At 38.3% G+C, this 18,929-nt stretch overlaps 1 protein-coding gene across 3 annotated transcripts in view; it reads left to right on the top strand.

Moving 5' to 3' along the window:
* The window catches only part of Lrrc6 (leucine rich repeat containing 6), a 91,717-nt gene that overhangs the window by 30,992 nt on the left and 41,796 nt on the right, over nt 1-18,929 (top strand). For all 3 annotated transcript variants that reach the window (XR_004516030.1, XR_781277.2, XM_010629582.2), the window contains exons 4-6: nt 1,250-1,422; nt 9,231-9,460; nt 15,932-16,123. Coding sequence is in view for 1 of the 3 variants with exons in the window: in XM_010629582.2 (XP_010627884.1) it covers nt 1,250-1,422; nt 9,231-9,460; nt 15,932-16,123 (595 nt within the window). In the remaining 2 variants the exon portion in view is untranslated. The remainder of the gene's footprint in view (nt 1-1,249; nt 1,423-9,230; nt 9,461-15,931; nt 16,124-18,929) is intronic.

Genomic DNA, 18,929 nt, shown 5'->3' with positions numbered 1-18,929 from the left:
ATAACATTTATGATACCCGAGTAAACAGTACTTATAGTTTCCTAGTGTTCTGTCAGTTTCTTGTATGTTTTCATTTACTTATCAGAAAAATATCAAATATAATTATCTTGTAATTTTTTGAAAATCAGAATGTTTATTCTTAATTTTACCATTACTGTTATCTTTTTACAATGTTTATTTTTTCCTGTCTTTTCTTTTACATTGTAATTATAGCATACGTCTTCTTGTTTCCACTTTCATCATGTCAAAAGCTTTCCTCATGCTGTGATATTGTTTTCATAACTGTCAGTTTTAATGTTCTTATAATATTGCATAACCACATTTTTACATTGGATGTGTAGGTCTCTTTTTTGGTGTGTGCCAATTTGTGATTATCCTCACCATACCTTAATGTACAACTGTAATAGTCACCTGGAGGCCCTGAAAATTGGACTTAGATTCGGTGGTGTTAGTTCCATTTGTTTCCTCGACTTCTCCATTATCTCTGAAGTTGTAGTTCCTTTAGCTTTCACCTGAGTCAGTAAGCTCCCTGATCTTCTGTAGTTACACATGCATCCTCTTTCTTTGTCTTCTACCTTCCTTCTCTCTTTTCTCCCTCCCTCCCTCTATCTCCTCCTCTCCTCTGCAAGTATTTCCTAATCCCCTATCTTCTTTGTCAAGGAGTCTTTTCATATGTACTAAATGAAATAATATACAAGACAGTTTCCCAGTCTCCATGAACAAATGCTGTAAAGAAAATTTCAAAAGGGTCATGTTTGTTTCAGAGAGTGTCTGTCATAAAAAGAACTAAAGGATAGGCAGTGTCTGCCATGTCCCACCATCATCTTCCATGGAAAAACATATCCTAACCACCTGGCCGAACTCCCAGGAGAACAGCTTCTAGGTGCCATCCTAGTGCTGTGCCCTCTCAGAAGCAGCTTAGACTTGGCTTTGTGGTTGTGCATGCCAGGCTTTGACCAAATCTGAATGTTCACCAGCATGGGCCTCACAAATGTGAGCCGGGGAAGTGACTTCCACCTGGCTGGAAGAAGCTAGGGGTAAAAATAATGGAAGGTATAGGTAGAGAAATGCTACAAGTCTAAGCCTCGGAGTTAGCATTTCTGAAAGCCACCCCTTGGTTTAATCATTTGATTAAAATTTTGGCAGTGAGTCAGATTTTAAATTTTATAACTCTTGATAATCTGCTGTTACATACATTTTACTGCCACTATGATCCCCCACTCTCTTCCCCTTCCCTTGCCCCTGACAGGATGTGAAGGGCTGACAAAACTTGACCTGACTGTGAATTTCATCGGAGAGCTGAGCAGCATTAAGAGCCTGACGCACAACATCCACCTGAAGGAGCTCTTTCTCATGGGTAACCCATGTGCTGACTTCCATGGCTACAGGCACTTCGTGGTAGCCACGCTTCAGCAGTTAAAGGTGCGCTCCTCCCAAGGGTACAAAAAGAAAACTTCAAAATAGAGACAAGTAGGGACAGTGATCCCTAATGTCTGGGCTGCATGGTTGGGAAATGTGACTAATTCAAACCTTTGAACTTTTTTGTGTGGTGCTGGGTGTAGGGTAGAGGAACTCTGGCATGCTAGACCGTTGCCTAACCTCTGTGCTACACCCATAGCCCTGGCTTTGTTTTTGTTTGGGTTTTCTTTCTGAGACTCACCTCAGTGAGGAAGTTGTGGTTAAACCTGAAAAACTAAAACCAATACAATGTCGCAATACATTAACGTATCCTCACCAGAGCCCCCCGAATCTAATCATTTTAGAGCTTAGGGATTAAAAAAAAAATTTCTAGGGAAAGTATACAACTGACCACGTCAAAGCAGTTGTGTCCATTTTCATGTAATTCCACGGGTTCTCACCTTGCATGCAACTCCATGCTTCTGCAAAAGATGTGTGGGCGTTTCTTAGACATCTGTGTCCTCTGTAGCTGAGAGATTGCTGACTGCTAGGCTAATAGAGCATTTTTTTTCTAATGTAAAGTTTCTGAGATGAAGAGAATGAGGTATTCAGTTGTGAATAAATAGTCATTTCTCTCAAACATACTCCAGACTGATAATCACTGTACAGTGGATTCCTGGAAACTGAATGAGTAAGAAGCAGAGTATTATGGGAATAGATCCTGTAGGGTTATGCTAAGGGCCATAGTCTTGGAATGCTTAAGGGGTTTGTTGTAGTCAGTAGGATTGAGCAAGGGAATGCATTCAGTACAGGACACATAACTTATAAGGTTATTCTATGATAATTACCCAAAGAGTCAAATGCGAGGAGTGCAAGAGATTAACTGCACACTAGAAGCCCAAAACATTCAACTGAGGTCCTGGATCCCAGCAGTTTCTCACACAAGTCTGGCGAAAGGCTTTGAGTCCCAGGCAAAGTCCTCCTCGAGTTCAGTCAGAGGCCTGGAGCCCACGGCAATGTCTCCTGCTTGTCCGTATTGAGGATCTGCACCTGGAAGGCCCAAAGGCCAGTGATGGAAGCCAGAAAATCTATGCTCGTGAGATGAAAGATCTGTGCCACCAGGATGAGGGATCCACATTGGAGCCAGGAATTGATGTTCACAGAGAAGATCAGAGCTCCTCTGATGAAAGCAGCAGCCACTCCCTGTGACAGAGAGGCCCCGAGCTCCTCCTCATATGAGAACAGCCGAGTTTGCATCAAAAAAACCATCTGCAGCGAGCTTCTAGAAAATCAACAGACCGAGATCTTCCTCCTCAGTTCTCTTTTTATGGCTACTGGTAACAATCTTCAGGTGGATCTTCCACTCCCAGACCATGCTGATTCGTTCAGCTGGGCGTTACAAGTTGACCACTAGTCAATCCCTTACAGTGAAAGGCCACAAATTTTCCCCTGCTGAGCCCATGTCAGTGATTGAGTGCTCAAGCTGAAAGTGTTCAAGAATCAGCCAGGTGGTGGAAATGGGCTGGGTATTGCCAGCTGCTTTGCACACAGCACCCTTGCTCATCCCAAGCCCATACAGAAGGCACTAGAGGGTATCAGAGATGAGGAAGTTGGGGCTCGGAGGACTGATGCTTTCTTTCTACACTGACACATGTGGCAAGTGGAACAGGTGGGATTTAAACCAGCGTGTGTGACTCTATTCCTCCAGCCTACAACCACACTCACTGCTTCTCTTTGTATTGATATACAGCCATTAGATTAAGTCTTTCCTTTCAGAAATAATGCACTAACATGGTAGCTTAACAACCTTCTTTTGAAAAACAGTATTCACAAGTGTGTTCATTAATATTTAAAATGGGTCGATAAGGTTGGGTGTGGTGGTGTATACCTGTCATTTTAGCAGCCTGAAAGGCTGAGCAAGAAAATCTCAAATTTGATCTCAGGCTGTGCGGTTAGCAACTTAGGGAGATCCTGTCTCCAAAATAAAAAGGGCTGGGAGTAGAGCTCAGTATGAAGGCTCTGGGTTCAATCACAAATACTGCAAAAGAAAATAGATTTGTAAACTTTAGAATCTTAGTTATCACTTCATTGAAAGCTTGTGACCTACTTGAAAGGAACTGTGTTAATAGACACATTATTCTCCTAGGACTGTTGTAAGGAAGTACCCCAAACCGAATGGCTTAAACAACAAAAATTTGTTATCTCTTAGTTCAAGATCAAAGTGTCAAGAGAGTTGTCTGCCTCTGAGGGACATGAGGCAGATCTGCTCCTGGACTTTCTCCTGGCTTCTCGTATTTGCTGGCTGGCAGTCTTTGTCATCCTTGGACTTGCAGATTCATCACTTTGATGTCTGCCTTTACTCTCAACATGGTGTTCTTCTTGGGTCTCTGTCCTTTTACAGATATTCTTTCTGTAAAGACACCAGTCAAATTAGATTAGGGGTCCACCTATGATTTTTGTCTTGATGAATTTCACTTATAATGTATGGATTTTCAAATAAAGCCACATTTTGAGATTCTGAGTGTTACAACTTCAATTACATTTTGGGGCAGAGATCCTTTTTAACCTCTAATAGCAGAGTGGTGATTGGTTTTAGATACCCATGGGAAAGAGTTGTGAGAAGATTCAGTCCTTTTCACATGTTCTTTTTCTAATACCTAACCCCTGCAGGTAGTAAGCAGGCACTGAGGTGTAGTGCATAGAAGACGTGTTCGCATACAGACAGGGTCTGCTTCCTGTTCCTACTGCTTATGGATCACGTACTTCATTCTATCAAGTTATAATTGGATACTATTCTTAATGGTTTTCTGAGGGCTGGAATAAATCTTAGTTCTTTTCCTCTGTATTGCAGCACATGCACAATTATCAGGAAGTGTAGACAGTCCTCTGTTTTTTCAGGAAACTTGAGTGAAGAACCATCAAGAAATACTAAAATGCTCACCTTAAGAGTTCATCGCCCACCTTGTGGGCTGTCTCTTCGCACTGTTGGTCGTTTCTTTTGCTGTGCAGAAGCTTAGTAATAAGAAGACATCCCACTTGCTGATTATTTGTGCTAGCTCATGGGCAACTGATGTTTTGTTCATAAAATCTTTTCCTACACCAGTGTCTTCAAGAGTTCTACCTAACCTCTCTTCCAGCTGGTTTAGTGTGTCTCTTTTAATATTTAGATCTTTAATTCATTTTGGTTTTAGTTTAGTGTATGGTGAGAGATATAGGTCTAGTTTTAATCTTTGGCAAGTTGAAACCAAGTTTTTCCAGCCCCACTTATTAAAGAAGCTATGCTTCCTCCAGTGAGGGTTAAGTGAAATAAATAAGATGCATATGTGTAAATACTGAATAGTTTCTCTAATGTGAGAAACTGAAAGTGTAAATAAGGACTAAAAGGTATAATAGATAATGTGAAATAGGAAGAAAAGGTGCAAAAGAGAAGTGGAAGGGGTAGGGGAAAAGAAAGATGGGAATAGAATTAATTAGAGAAAAAGAAAAAATGGAAACAGTCCTTGTAGATCGGGAGGGGTGGAGGGGTTGAAGGGCGGGCAGGGGAATGGGGAAAAAACAAGAACCAAGATGGATTATGTAAAGGTACAAATTTCCAATGATGAATGTTATCACATTATATACTTAAATGTACCAGTAAAATTTATTTAAAAAATGAAATAGAGAAGACTTCCTCTCTGCTAATTAGGCTTTCTAAACTCAAAAACAATTTTGATTTAATAGAATTATGACTATTTGGAAGACTATGTAATAGAAGTCATCAAATAAATTGAGGCCCCTAAAATAGGTGCTGGGCCCAGTCCCAGATTTGATATCAATTCTTAATATGGAGTCTTTGTCTGTAAGGTAATAGAGGGATCATTTGTAGTAATCTTCTGGAAATACAATAATACCTTAGTTCACAAATGCCTCTGTTCACAAACAGTTTGGTTCTCAAACAGAAATGTTCGGCAGGATTTTGCTTCTGTTTGTGAACTCTGCATTACGTGATGAACACAACTGTAGCCATCTTCCCTGCATGAACATAAGCACAGCCATCTTACCCAGAATCATGGAAGGAATTAAGTTCCTGAACTGAGGTACCACTCTAGTAAGTCTAATCAAATCAATATTTAAACCAAGTATAAAGACATTTTGTTAAACAAACAAATACATGCATGCACTGCACTTACAGGTAAGAGAATATCACCTTGCTTCCCAGTTGTATTAGTTGGGGTTCTCTGGAGGAACTGATTCAATATAAAATATTTATATGATTACACAAGGGATTTATTAGGCCTACAGGATCAGAAGCAGAAGTCTTCTGTCTGTGAGATCCGAGACTGAAGAATCCAAAATGCTCCCCTGCACCCTGGAGAGCCAGAGGATCTAGTATCAGTTCAAAGTCGAAGGCCTGGAAGATCCCTGCATCGTCATTTGTGTGAGTCATTGTTGGAAGGTGGAAAATGGCCTGGAAGGCTGAAGAGTCTGCACTGTAAGGCTAAAGGAATTGGAGATCAGAGTTCAAAGGCAATGGAAAAGACCAGAGCTCCTCCAAAAAGGGAAACAATCCCTTCTTTCCCTTTTTATTCTGTCTAAGCTATAAGCCTATTGATGGACATAGCCCACTCAGGATGGTTCTTTTTCCCTCTGTTTGCTGGCCTATATGACACTAATTCACAGACACACCCAGAATTGACTCATTTTTACTCAAATCAATGTATCATAATTAATGTAAATTGAAGAAACACATACATCTCCTTAAACTGTACTTAATCTCCAAACACAAGTTCATAACTACACCTAATATGATATAACTCTTCTGCATACAAATGGAAACCCACTATTTCCCTTCCCAAAATAGATAGCACATTTTTACTTTAGGGAGGACTTACTCTGCTAATACAGTGGTGCCTCAGTTCATAAACATTTTTGCTTGCAAACAGTTCAGTTTGCAAACTGAAGCATTTGGCAAAATTTTGTTTTTGTTTGCAAACTCTGTATCAGGTGACAAAAACACTTGTGTCCACCTTTCCCACACAAACACAAATGTGGCCATCTTTTCCAAAATTATAGGACAAATTAAGTTCATGAATCGAGTTTCATAATTTAACAATTTAATATAGATTTGACAATTCCTAGGAACCCACTATTGAGTCAATCAACATTATGTTACAAGCAAAAAAATAAACAAAAAAAAACAGAAACATTTAAAACGTGTATATATGCACAAGCATATTAATAAAATAGGAATGAAATGCTCAGATAATAGCAAGCCTTGTTTCTGTAACTGGTCAGGCACTTGTGATTGGTATTTATAACCACTTTCTTCTGTTACCCATTCTTTATTCCTTGGCCTTCAGCAAGAATCTCAGTAGCTCTTGGCTCTTTATGATCTGTATTTCTAACAGCATTCTGGTCTTCTGAGCACCAACCAGAATCTCCCATCCATCTCTATTTATAGCATCACTGGGCTTTTCTAGCTAGTGTCTCCAAACCTTTCCAAAATCCTCCTGTGAAACAATTTCAAAGTATTTTTAAAAATTAACTTTATTGGTACATTTTAGGTATACATCATCACATTCACCATTGGGAATTTGTTCTTATACATAATATACCTTAGTTTGGAAGGGAGGGACGGGGAATGGGGAAAATGCAAGAATTTCAAAGATTTTAAAATCAAATAGTCAGTTATAGTTGTGGGAATAATCCCACTCTTGATACCAAAATATCTGCCTTACTCATGTTCTTGTGACTGTAACAAAATATTGGATTCCCACAACTTAAAGGAGGAGAGGTTTATTTTGGCTCACAGTTTTAAAAGTTTTAGCCCATGTTTGGCAGGCTCAAGCATAGAAATGGGATAGTGGAAGGACCTGGTGTGGAAGAAAGATATGCATGTTGTGGTGGCCAGAAAGCAGAGTGAAAGAGAGTGAGAGAGAGAGAGAGAGGAGGGAGATGCACCCTTCCAGTTCACAGCTACAGTGAGTTGCTTCTTCAGACTATATCCCACCCCTGCCCATTACACTGTGGATTCATCAGTGGGTGTAGCACCCCATGATACCTTCCAAGCACATGAGGCTTTTGGGGACACCCCATACTAAACTATGATTCCAATGTTCTACAAAGTCCCAGTTGAAAGAAATGGATTCATCCAGAATTTTCCAAATTAATGCATATTGATGTATGATAGATATCTTAATTACTTACATGTACTTTTATAAATGTATCCTTTACATATATATTTTTTACAAAGATTTATATTATATAATTAATTTTATGTATGCACAATTTTCCAACTTGCTTAGATTTTCACCATTCTTAAATGAGATGAATTTAAGTATGTGCAGCACAATTACTTATTACCTTACAAAGTAGATTTTATCACTATGGCCCTATCTTTTATTGCGCATACTGAAAGTAACAACCCTATACAGTCTGTTACTCCTACAGGAAAGATGCAGGACATTTCCCAAGATCCCCATTATACAATTTTGAATTACGTTCCAGAGCTAAATACTGAGGTAGAAGAGAACCAGAAACAGTTGTACTTTTTCATTAAAGACAATTAGAATTGTGTGTCCAATCATGCTTTTGTATTTTGCTTTGGCTTCCAGGAAGCTCTGAACCAATTCTCCAGCCCATCTGGAGCAGCCGTGTGACTTCTTGTTATCAAAACATATGTGAAATCATTTTTTCCAAATCTCTGCATTATACTTTTGATCTGTAATTTAATTCACCTGAATAGTTTTTAATTTATATTTGAATGTGGTTTTTTTTCTTTCATGTTAGTTTTCTATTGCTCCTATAACAAATCAACACAAAGATAGAGGCTTAAAACAACACACATTTTTTAGTTCTAGAGATCAGCGGTCTGAAATGGTCTCACTGGGCTAACATCAAGGTACTGATGGGGCTGTTCCGTTTGGGAGGTTTAGGGGAGATCCCTTTACCTGCCTGTATTTCTGGACTTTTGGCCCCTTTCTCAATTTTCAAAGCCAGCAGTGGATCATCATATGTCACCCTAGCTGTGACCCTGATGTCATACCTTCTTCCTTTTCTCATGAGGAAGGCTATGATCCTTATCAGCATAACCCTGGCTATCCATGACCCTTAACTTAATCACATCTGTAAAGCTCTCTTTGCCTTGGGAGATAACATTCATGAAGATTAGAAAAATGGACATTATTGAGAAACCCTTACCTGCCTCGAATGCATCCCTGTGTGAGTTGCCTCTTTCTGTAGACAGAGGCCAGTGGCACAGCAGGTATTTTGAAACTGGTAGCTTTGCTATTTCAGATTTTAGCTGGTGTTTTTATTTTAATATACTAATTTAGAAAATTACAGTATTATAAAGGCAGCAGATGTAGGTGTTGACTATAACAATTATGTTATGCTGTGCAGCCTGTTCTCAAGGATGGAACATGGGCTTGCTTGTATTGGAGCTCAGTTATTTGTAAGAGTCAAGGCCTCTTTTAGTAGAGAACATTAGGATGTGCTGTTGTCATATTTTAGAGCAAAATTTGATTCAGGTGTTGAATCTCAGTATAGTGAGTGGTTTTTAGATTAGTATATAATATTTAGAGAATTTTTCATCAATTATTAGCTTAACAGGAAGCTTACTTATTAGTGCCTGTAAAGGTGCTTTGTAATCTACCCAGTTAAATGAAATGAACATTGACTTAGACCAATGTTTCTTATATTTTCCATTAACTATTTTGTTTAAATTCTCCATCACTATGGTACACTATTGTTTTCTCTAAGTTTAAAATATTCCTCTCAAAATGAACTTGGGACTGACTCACTTGCACTGCTTCTTTTGAATAATTGTGCTGTTCGCTGTTTTTCTATTTAAGTGGCTGGATGGTAAAGAAATAGATCGTTCAGAGAGGATTCAGGCTCTGCAGAACTATTCAGTAGTCGAAGAGCAAATCAGAGAGCAGGAAAAAGCTTACCACCTCAGGAGAGCCAGAGAGAAAGAAGAGGCTCTGAGGAAAGTTGCAGAACAGTGTGACAGCAAGGACGAGAAGAGAAGGAGCAGCCCGGGCTGTGATGGGCGCCAGTACCCAGACACCCACACTGCACCGTAAGTAAATCGCCAGTGCCGGCTTCCTAGTTAACTTTTTTTGTATTGAAACATCAAACTGTATTTCTCCCCAGGATAGTCACAATTGCACTAACATTCTAGAAGGTTAGTTTGAACAATAAATATGATGTAAATTTTCGGGTGAAGAACACGAGCATTCCATTGTTTGTGACACTCTCTTTTCGGAAAAAAAAAAATGTCTCCTCAGACTAACAACTTCAATTTGCATCTAAAATCATCCCCAGAGAGATTTCTATAAAACACATACAGGAAGGGTGAATTAACAGGTGTACTGTGATTTATTAAGTAGGAATTTTAGAAAAGTTACATGCACTTCACCTGATTCTAAATTGAATAATTCTGATTTCACCCTAAAAACATTCTATTTTGTGAATTATGCAATGAATACATTTTAATATGATTAATAATCCTTTAATTCGTCCTTTTTCTGAATCTCACCTTTTCGTGATTTAAGTGAATTGCAGCTATACTTGGCTGATTTGATTCCATACAAGGAAAGCTTTAAATATGTACCCTACACAATCACTCAAAATGGAAAAAACAGTAGTTATAAAATAATTTAGACACACATAAATATTTAAATGATAACTAAATAGACAGCTATTGTTCCACCACCGAGATATATGACAGTCATATTTGCTTTGGCTCTTTGAAAAATAAGACATGAAATATAATTAAGGGCGAGAAGTCCCTAAAGCAGTTGGTCCTCCTCTGTACGGTTCCTTCCTTCACCCTCAGTGATTTCTAGCACCTTGAAGCCTGCATGTATTTGGCATTTGTTCATCACACCCACATTTTTAATATCTTTATTATGCTGTCACCACTCCTTAAACAAGAGTAGTGTGTTTACATGTGTGCATGCATTTAGCCTGTGTGATATCTTTTGACAGCTTTATTTTCCATGCACCATGTTTGGACATTTCTGCATATGAACACATAAAACTAATTCATTTTAACTATGGAATAACATTCCCCTGAATGAATAAATTACACTTATTCCAGAAGCGATACTCAAAACACTTAGCAGGCAGGGATTCATTGACCCTGGCTGCTCAGAACTTGTGCGAGCTGTCACAGCCTGTGTGGCCCCACCAGTGGGTGCCAGCTAACCAGCCCAGGAGCAGCAAGCCCTCTTAGCATGGCCATTAATGTTGCTTGCTCTGTTTCCCTTTCTCAGACAGTGTTACACATGTGTCCTTGGGCACACATGAACCTTTCTGTCTAGAGTATTTTAACAGCAACACTGCTATGTCTTCAGTTATGACATCTTTTTAGCTTCATATAGATTGCCAAATTGTCTTTTAAATTTATGCTCATATATCAGTAATACAGATAAAGCCCCATGATAATGATTTTTTAAAATATTAACTAAGTTTTTTTGGGGGGAGGTATACTGGGGATCGAACTCAGGACTTTGCGCTTGCAAGGCAGCAGTGGAACCACTGAGCTAGATCCCCAGCCCCCAAAATTTGTTGTTAAATTGTACCTATTTTTAGTAAATTTGCATTTATGTAGGTAGATATGAGTTTGAATATATTAAATACATTCTTACGTGTTTATTGGCTATTCACATTTGCTCTGTTCAGGCACTCTACTTATTTTTAATACTTTGTAGGGTTTTTTCCTTATTGATGTATAGTTCTTATGTGTTCTGCATACAAATGTTTAGGCAGGTCTATGCTTTGTAAATACCTTCTCCCAGTCTGTCACTTGCCTTTAATTATAAGTGCTTCTGTTTTGTGAAAAGCAAACATACTTAAACTTTCTGATTTTGTTTATGAGATTCATCATTATCCCAGTGTCATATCTACCAATCTGGAATTAAACTAATCAGCTCGTGTCGATGATACAGAGTAGGGTACTATTAGTTTCAGATGGGTAGCTAATTGTCTCTATACCTTTTATTGGGTTTCTGTACTTTCCCTGCTGACCTGAAATGCACCCTTAGCACACACCTTCTGAGCACGTATTTCTGGGTCCATTCTGGGTTCTCTCAATTGCTTCTTTTTTTTATTGAGTTTATTGGTACATTTTAGGTATACAGTACAGTACAGTTACATTCATTATTGGGATCTTGTACCTTTACATGACAGGTCTTGTTTCTCATTTTATCCTCTTGTCCCTGCCCTCCCATCACCCCTTCCTCCCCTCCCCATTTACAAACACTTTATTTCCATTTTTTCATTTTCTCATATTTTTTTCTTTTCCCTATTACCTTTCCCCTACCCTTCCCACTTTCCCTACACCTTTAGCCCTTTCTTCCTATTTCACACTGTCAATTATCTCATTAGATCTTATGTATTATTATAGCTTTTCATACCAGAGAAACTATTTGATATTTACATGTATGACTTATTTATTTCACTTAGGAGTATATCCTCAATATGTATCCATTTTCCTATGAATGAATCTAATGTCTCATTATGGCTGCGTAGTATTCCATTTTATAGAAAAACCATATCTTCTTTATCCAGTTTCCAACTTATGGGCAAATGGGCTGTTTCCAAGTTTTAGCTATTACAAACTGTGCCACTATAAACATAGGTCTGCATATATCACTGTGATATGATTCTTTTAATTCTTTTGGAAAGATAGCCAGCAGAGGGATGGCTGGGTCAAATGGAACCTCCAGTCCAAGCATTTGAGGTATCTCCATATTGATTTCCATAGTGGTTGCACCAGTCTGCACTCCCACCTACAATGGAGAAGGGTTCCTTTCTCCCCACAACCCCACCAGCATTTGTTATTGGTTGATTTCTTGATAGCAGCCATTCTTTGTGGGCTGAGGTGTAATCCCACTGTTGTTTTCAGCTTCATCTCTCGAATGACCAGTGATGTGGAACATTTTTTCATGTATTTACTTGCTGCTTTTACTTTTTTGTCTGAGAAATGTCTGTTCTCTCAACTGCTTCTTAAGAGTTCCTCCACTTGGTTTTAATTTCTATAGATTTATGGTAAATTTAGGTATTTGGTAGAATATATTCTCATTTTTCAAAATTATCTTGGTTATTCTTTGTTCTTTACTTTCTTGCATGAATTTTAGTGTCTACTAATCAAATTCCCTAAAGATCCCTAGTAGAACTTTGATTTAAATTGTGATTAATTTATATGTTAATTGAGAGAATGGTGACATATACATGACGGTTTTTTTCTCACTGAACTATGGAATAGCTATTTGCTTTTTGGGGATCTTCTGAGTTCTTCAATAAGATTTTTAATTTTCTCTATAAAGGTCTTACAACATCTTTCATTAAAGTTGTTCCTAAGAATCTTGTGGAATTCGATTTTAAAAATAAACATGTAATTGGTTCTTCCTGATGTTTAAAGAGAGGAATGATTTCCAGATATTGATAAAGATTAAGCAATTTTACTGACCTTCTTAAAAGATAAAGTAGTTCACCTATAGATTATCCTGTTTTCTATGTTTAAAAACACATTGTTTATAAATAGCAACTTTAAGATATTTTTTCAATCCTTCTGCCTCCCCTGAATTTTCTTCATGTTGCCCCCAAAGTATTGCAGTACAGAGCAGAACAGGAGCCATAAGAACAGGTGTCTCTATATTGTGTTCCTGACCTAAGCAATGTTTTCAATCTCTTGTCATTAAATATAAGGTTCACAATTGAGTCTGGTAAAGTTAAGTAAGTTTCCTTCTATTCTCTTTTGCCAGAGAGTTTTAATCATAACATTTATTGAATTTTTCTTAAATGTTTTCCCTGCTTCTATTAAGATAATTATGCTTTCCTATTGATATGTTGGATCACACTGTTTTTCTAATATTAAATTATCCTTGAGTTTCCAGAGTAAACCCATTTTATCCACGATATATTTATTAAGGCATTGCTGTGTTCTCTTTATTAGTATCTTATTTATAATATCTGAACATATGTTAATAAGTGAGTTTATGCTACAATATCCTTTCCTTACTGTATTTTTAACTGGTGTTTTGCAGTGGGATTATAGTGGGCTGACAAACTTATGGGGTCATGTCTTGTTCTTGGCTTTTAAAAGTTTACACAAGTGGAAAGTCTGCTCTTCATCCTTCAGGGCAATAGGCATATTAGCTGAATTCCTTGCAGATGCCCACTCACTTTCTCGCAGGATTGGCTGGTCCTTTGTGCTAACCACTGTCACCTTGTTCAGCCTATGTGAACAGAGGCCCAGATAGGCTAGGGAAGTCACTGAGCTAAGGTGCATTGGCTTCTCCGAGGAGCAGTAAGGAGCCTTCCAAGGCTGCGAGAAGAAACAGCGCAGAGATTTTGATACTACGAGAGAGAGAGAGATGAATATTTCACCTTGCAGGTACACAGAGCCTGCAGATAGACAGCAGGGAAGTATATTGACCATTGTGACAAGGAGTGATGTCCTTACAGAAGTCTTACAGTGTCTCTGAGAACTGCAGGGGTGCCCGCAAGAGAAGAAGTGGTTGACTGAGTGCTGGCCCCAGAGAGGGCAGCAACAGTGAGGTTCTAACAACAGCAATCATGGCAGAAATACTCACCTCCTCCCAAACTCTGAAGGCAGGGGACCTAGAAGGGGTCAGTGAGATGGGGCACAAGGCCATAGAACAGAGGAACAGAGGGGGATAGGAATGGCTGGTGTGCCTGCTGTCCACAGCTCTGCCCTGAGCTGGACGAGGGGAGAGAGAAGCTGAGAGAAAGAGGTGGAAGTCTGAAGCTTTGTGAAACTACTGACCTTCTAATGCCCGGAAGTGAGTTTTAGCTGAGATGAGTGTGCTCTCAAAAGTGTTACTGGACTACAGGATCTGCTCCTGAGTGGACAGAGGGTTCTGAGAGCAGAAGGCGTGAGGGAAAAGGACATTTTGTTGTTTTTCAAACACTAATGGACTTCATTTTATCAGCCAGCTACCGACATTTGTGCCCATTTTACCTTTGGAGGCTTATGTTGGTTTGCTTATATTCCTGGCAGTTTTTCTTAAGTAGAGTTATTTTTATTGTATTATTATTCTAAATTGTGAAAGGTAAAAGTAAGCCAATTAGTCACTCTCCAGGAAGAAGTCACTTAATGCGAATGGTACCAATTATTTCAGTGGCAATTAGCTAGAATCTTGCAGAATATTATAGATCTCCCTCATACATGATTTTTTTTTAGTGCCACAAAGAACTAGAGCTGTATGGCAGAGTGCTTATTTTCAGTAATATGCATATTTTGTTTATTAAAATACCTAGGCACATTAAAATATAAAGAATCTAAACAGGATTTTATTCTCTGTCATTTATATTATTTAAATGTCTTGTTTTACTACTTTTTAAGCATCCTCTGTAAAGCATCTTATTTAAAGATCAGCTAAACATATCTTTTATGTTACCTCATGCCAGTAACAACAAAACCTGACATTTACTGAGTACTTACTATTTGATAGATGGGTGCTAAAGGCTTCGTGTACCTTTTGCATTTAATATTATTTTGTAATAGGGCATAAATTCTAAAGGGAGATGAGAGGAGAGGGACCATACCCAACCTTCACTGTTTGAGTAATGTTATTTTCTCCTGCTGGAGTAGAATCATCTCCCAAAAGTGGTGTCACAGCCTTTCTTGAGCAGGATTCTGCCTCTGATTCCTGGCATTCAGAAGACAACCCAAAATATTTCTTATACTCATGTTGAACATTTCATGTGTGACTTCCATTCAGTGATGTATAAAGACATCATTTAATTCTCTGACAGTCCAAGAAACAAGGATAAAGAGAGAACAGAAAACCGGTACAATATTAAAGCTACACAATCAGTAGTTAACTGTGAAGAATAAAATATGTAGAGGCCCAACTGTGGAAGGTCTCACATGTCCCACCAGAGAGTTCTGAGAGAGAGGTCTTTAAAGGACCTGAAAGCAATGTGATCCAGTGTGCGGGGATGGGCCTGCACTGGGAGCAGTCGAGAGAGTGGAACCGGCTGGAATTAGTCTGAAAATGGGTGATCACTAAATCAACATGGCTTCTTTTCTTGTTTAAGCATCAGAAGCGCCTGCCAAATAGTCTGCATTCCCAGGCTCTACCCAGATCTACTGAACAAACTTTCTGATGGAAGGTCAGGAACCTGTAGGTAACGCCCACCAGTGAGGCCATGAGGCTCCATTCAAACACTGCCCTGATAGAGGATGAGGGCCTGCTTCGGCGCTGTGACAGTGACTTCCTCCAACTCAGTTCTCCTGATATGCACTCTGTTTCTAACACATACAAACACACACACACACACACACACACACACACACACACACACACACGTTTTCATATGCATCTACATGAGGGTGGGTAATCTATATTATACTGAGCCTGAAAGCAGAAAAACTTAGCTCAGACAGACACTCAGAAGTGTTTCGTCATTAAAAGGTAGGAAGTTAACCTAAGGAAAGTGCAGGAGATGTTTACCTGGCAGCACGAAGGATGAAACTCTTGATCTTACGTGCCTTGTGTCTGCTTGTTTTCCTTAGCTCGTCTTCTTTAGAGAGCAAAGACCACATCCAGGTACCAGAAATACAAGATGAAGCACATGATACAAAGAAGTTAAATCAAAGTGAAGATGACCTGGAATTCTGGAACAAACCCTCTTTGTTTACTCCTGAATCTAGATTGGAAACTCTTAGACATATGGAAAAACAACGGAAAGAACAAGAAAAATTAAGGTATTGTGTATTTTCCTATCATTGAAACTGAAGTAGTACTCTGAAGGACTGCATTTTCTTGATTGTAGATTATTTTTCTCATTATTTGTGTTAAGTTTTTCCTAGCCATCACACACAGACTTTGCTTTCTATTGAATTGTACTGGATTATGCTTGTTAATATCAAAGTGCTTCTTATAAAAAAAGAATCATGACATTTTAGGTAAGGTTTTGTTTGTATGTATGTCTTTGGCATTTAAACCATTGTATGGATATCTAGGAATAGCGTAGCCTCAGTGAGAAAGGTGTAGGGGAAGTGGAAAAAGTAGGGAAAAGAAAAACTATGAGAAAAGGAAAAGATGGAAACAAAGACTTTGTTAATAGGGGAAGGGGAAGGGGTGAAGAAGGGCAGGCAGGCTATAAGGAAAAAATGAGAACCAAGATCTGTCATGTAGTGGTACAAGATCCCAACGATGAATGTAACTGTACTGTATACCTACAAAGTACCAACAAATTCAATAAAAAGAAAAAAGAAATACTAGTTTTCAGGGTACAAATAAAAAGGTAATTGTGGGATGAATGAACTTCTTTGAATTTCCAAATTTCCAAAATGGAGAATTGGAATTCATTTCGTTTGGCATTTTATTTTCACAATATACTTTTCTGAGGCATTTAACAATATGATTTCAGTTTTTGAAGTGTTTAGATATAATTTGATGATTTGTTGGAAATTAAGATGTTTAAGCTATCTTTTCAAAGTACTCTTCAGAGACAGCCTCTGTGTCATTCCATTTCACATCATTGCCTAAGTCTAGCATGTAAAATACATCACTTACAGGGGTGTTTGCAATTTATCATCTTGAAAGCCATGACGAATTAGCTGTGAAATATAGCGATCTGCATGGTAGTGAGATGAGCTATACACAGTATATCTTCCTGTGATTATTAACTGAAAACAACAAATTAAGAGTAGGAAGACTCATAGAAATCTGTGCTGATTTCATGAAATATTCTTTATTTATTAGAAAAGTAGGGAGGTGCAGCAATCCAGAGTGAAATGTTACCTAAGACTTGTCTGAAGGCATGGTGGTTGCATGGCCAGGCCCCACCGCTTCGGGAGGGGTGCTGGTCTACCATCAGATGGGTTATGTGTTGACCTGTCGCTTGCTCTCTAGGTGGTACTGGAAGTGGTAAGTTCTCCTCCTCTGTCTCCTCATCTGTTTCCTTATCTGTCACGTTGAATAGGGCTTATCATACCTGATTTGCCATTGTACTATTTGTTAAGAAAATCAGATGAGCCAATAAATGTGAATATCTTTTACAGACCCAAGAGCCATTTTAAATGAAAATTCCATGTTTACAGAATATACACATGTGTACATGTGTGTGCACACGCACGAGGGATACTGAGCCTGAAATCAGGGGAATTTTGTTTTGTTCTTTTTTTTCTTTTTTTTTTTTTGATCCCTGCCATATAAAAGAGTAAGGCCAAGTTGGTTGGCTGTCTGAATTGCTCTGTGTGTGTGCTGGAGTCTACCCAGCCTGGTGTCCCTGAGATGTCTGCCTCTGCTTGGTTGTTTTCATTAGCTGGGGGAATCCAGAGTGAGAAACAAGCCTTTCATCTTAACTTGGCTCTGGTCCACCGTGAGTAGGGTGAAGCCAGGTATTTCTGGATAACGTTTAATTGTCCTGAATTATTGAAATAGCTCCTCAAATGGAATGGGAGTCCCAGTTTAAGATACAGAAGAACGTAATTTTAAAAAATAAAGTTAACTGCCACAAAATCTCTGTTAAAGGGACAGTAGAAATTCCAAGGAACACTGCCTACAACTCCATCGTCTAAACACATTTGTCTATTTTATCTTTTAGAGCTTGTCTGCGTTCACCTGTTTAAGTTTTAAGAAGTACTTTTCAGGATGTTTTAAGTAGAAATTATTGACTAAATTTTTACTTGATGATAATCTCCTCTTTCTTTACTTTTCTTTTCTTCCCGCCCAGCCCTTCAGTATAATGAGCTTTCACAGGCTCAGGCTGGTGCCATCGTATATTTCCCCTCCTATAATCATGTAAATCACCCTGCAGCATAAAATTGGGGTTTAAAATCTTAAAAAGTGAGCTGGGGATGTAGCTTAGTTATAGAATGCTTGCCTGGCACACTTGGGGTCCTGGATTTTAACCTCAGCACCACAAAAAGTTGGCTTATATTTTATATACTGTATTTGTTTTCACTAAAATATATAATTTTTAGATCAGTAGGTAAAGAGCAAAAATATTTTAAAATACTTGTAAGATATTTCATAGATGAATGTCACCCTTCCACTGATAGATGTTCACAAGTTTTCAGTTTTGCCTCTGCAAGTGAATCTGTTAGGAATATGTTTCTACATAGATCCTTGTGTAATAGTATTTTTATTTCTATAGAATAGATTCTAATTGATATTTTAAAACATAATTTTAACTAAAACAGAAACTATACACAACTGACAGTTACCTGGGTAAATCATGCATAAAATAAATTCATTTAAATATTTCATGATACAGTACAGTCCTACATCAATAATACTAGATTCAGTTTTGGTTTGAAATTTACTTTGTCTGCAAATAAGATTGCTACCCCTGTTTTTTTCTGGGCTCCTGTCACATGGAGAATTGTTTTCTATCTTTTCACCTTCAGTCTATGGGCTTCTTTTTGCACTAGGTGTGTTTCTTGTATACAACATATTATTGGATTTTGCTTCTTATTCCATTTTGCCAGTCTATTTCTCTTGATTGGAATGTAAAATATCTAGTACCTGCTTTATGATACATAGTAGGGACCGTGCTTTATC

Source organism: Fukomys damarensis, unplaced genomic scaffold, assembly GCF_012274545.1.
Source record: "Fukomys damarensis isolate Sample0158 unplaced genomic scaffold, DMR_v1.0_HiC HiC_scaffold_5, whole genome shotgun sequence".
In the NCBI taxonomy this organism is placed as follows: domain Eukaryota; kingdom Metazoa; phylum Chordata; class Mammalia; order Rodentia; family Bathyergidae; genus Fukomys; species Fukomys damarensis.
This window is presented reverse-complemented; position numbering and strand designations above follow the sequence as displayed.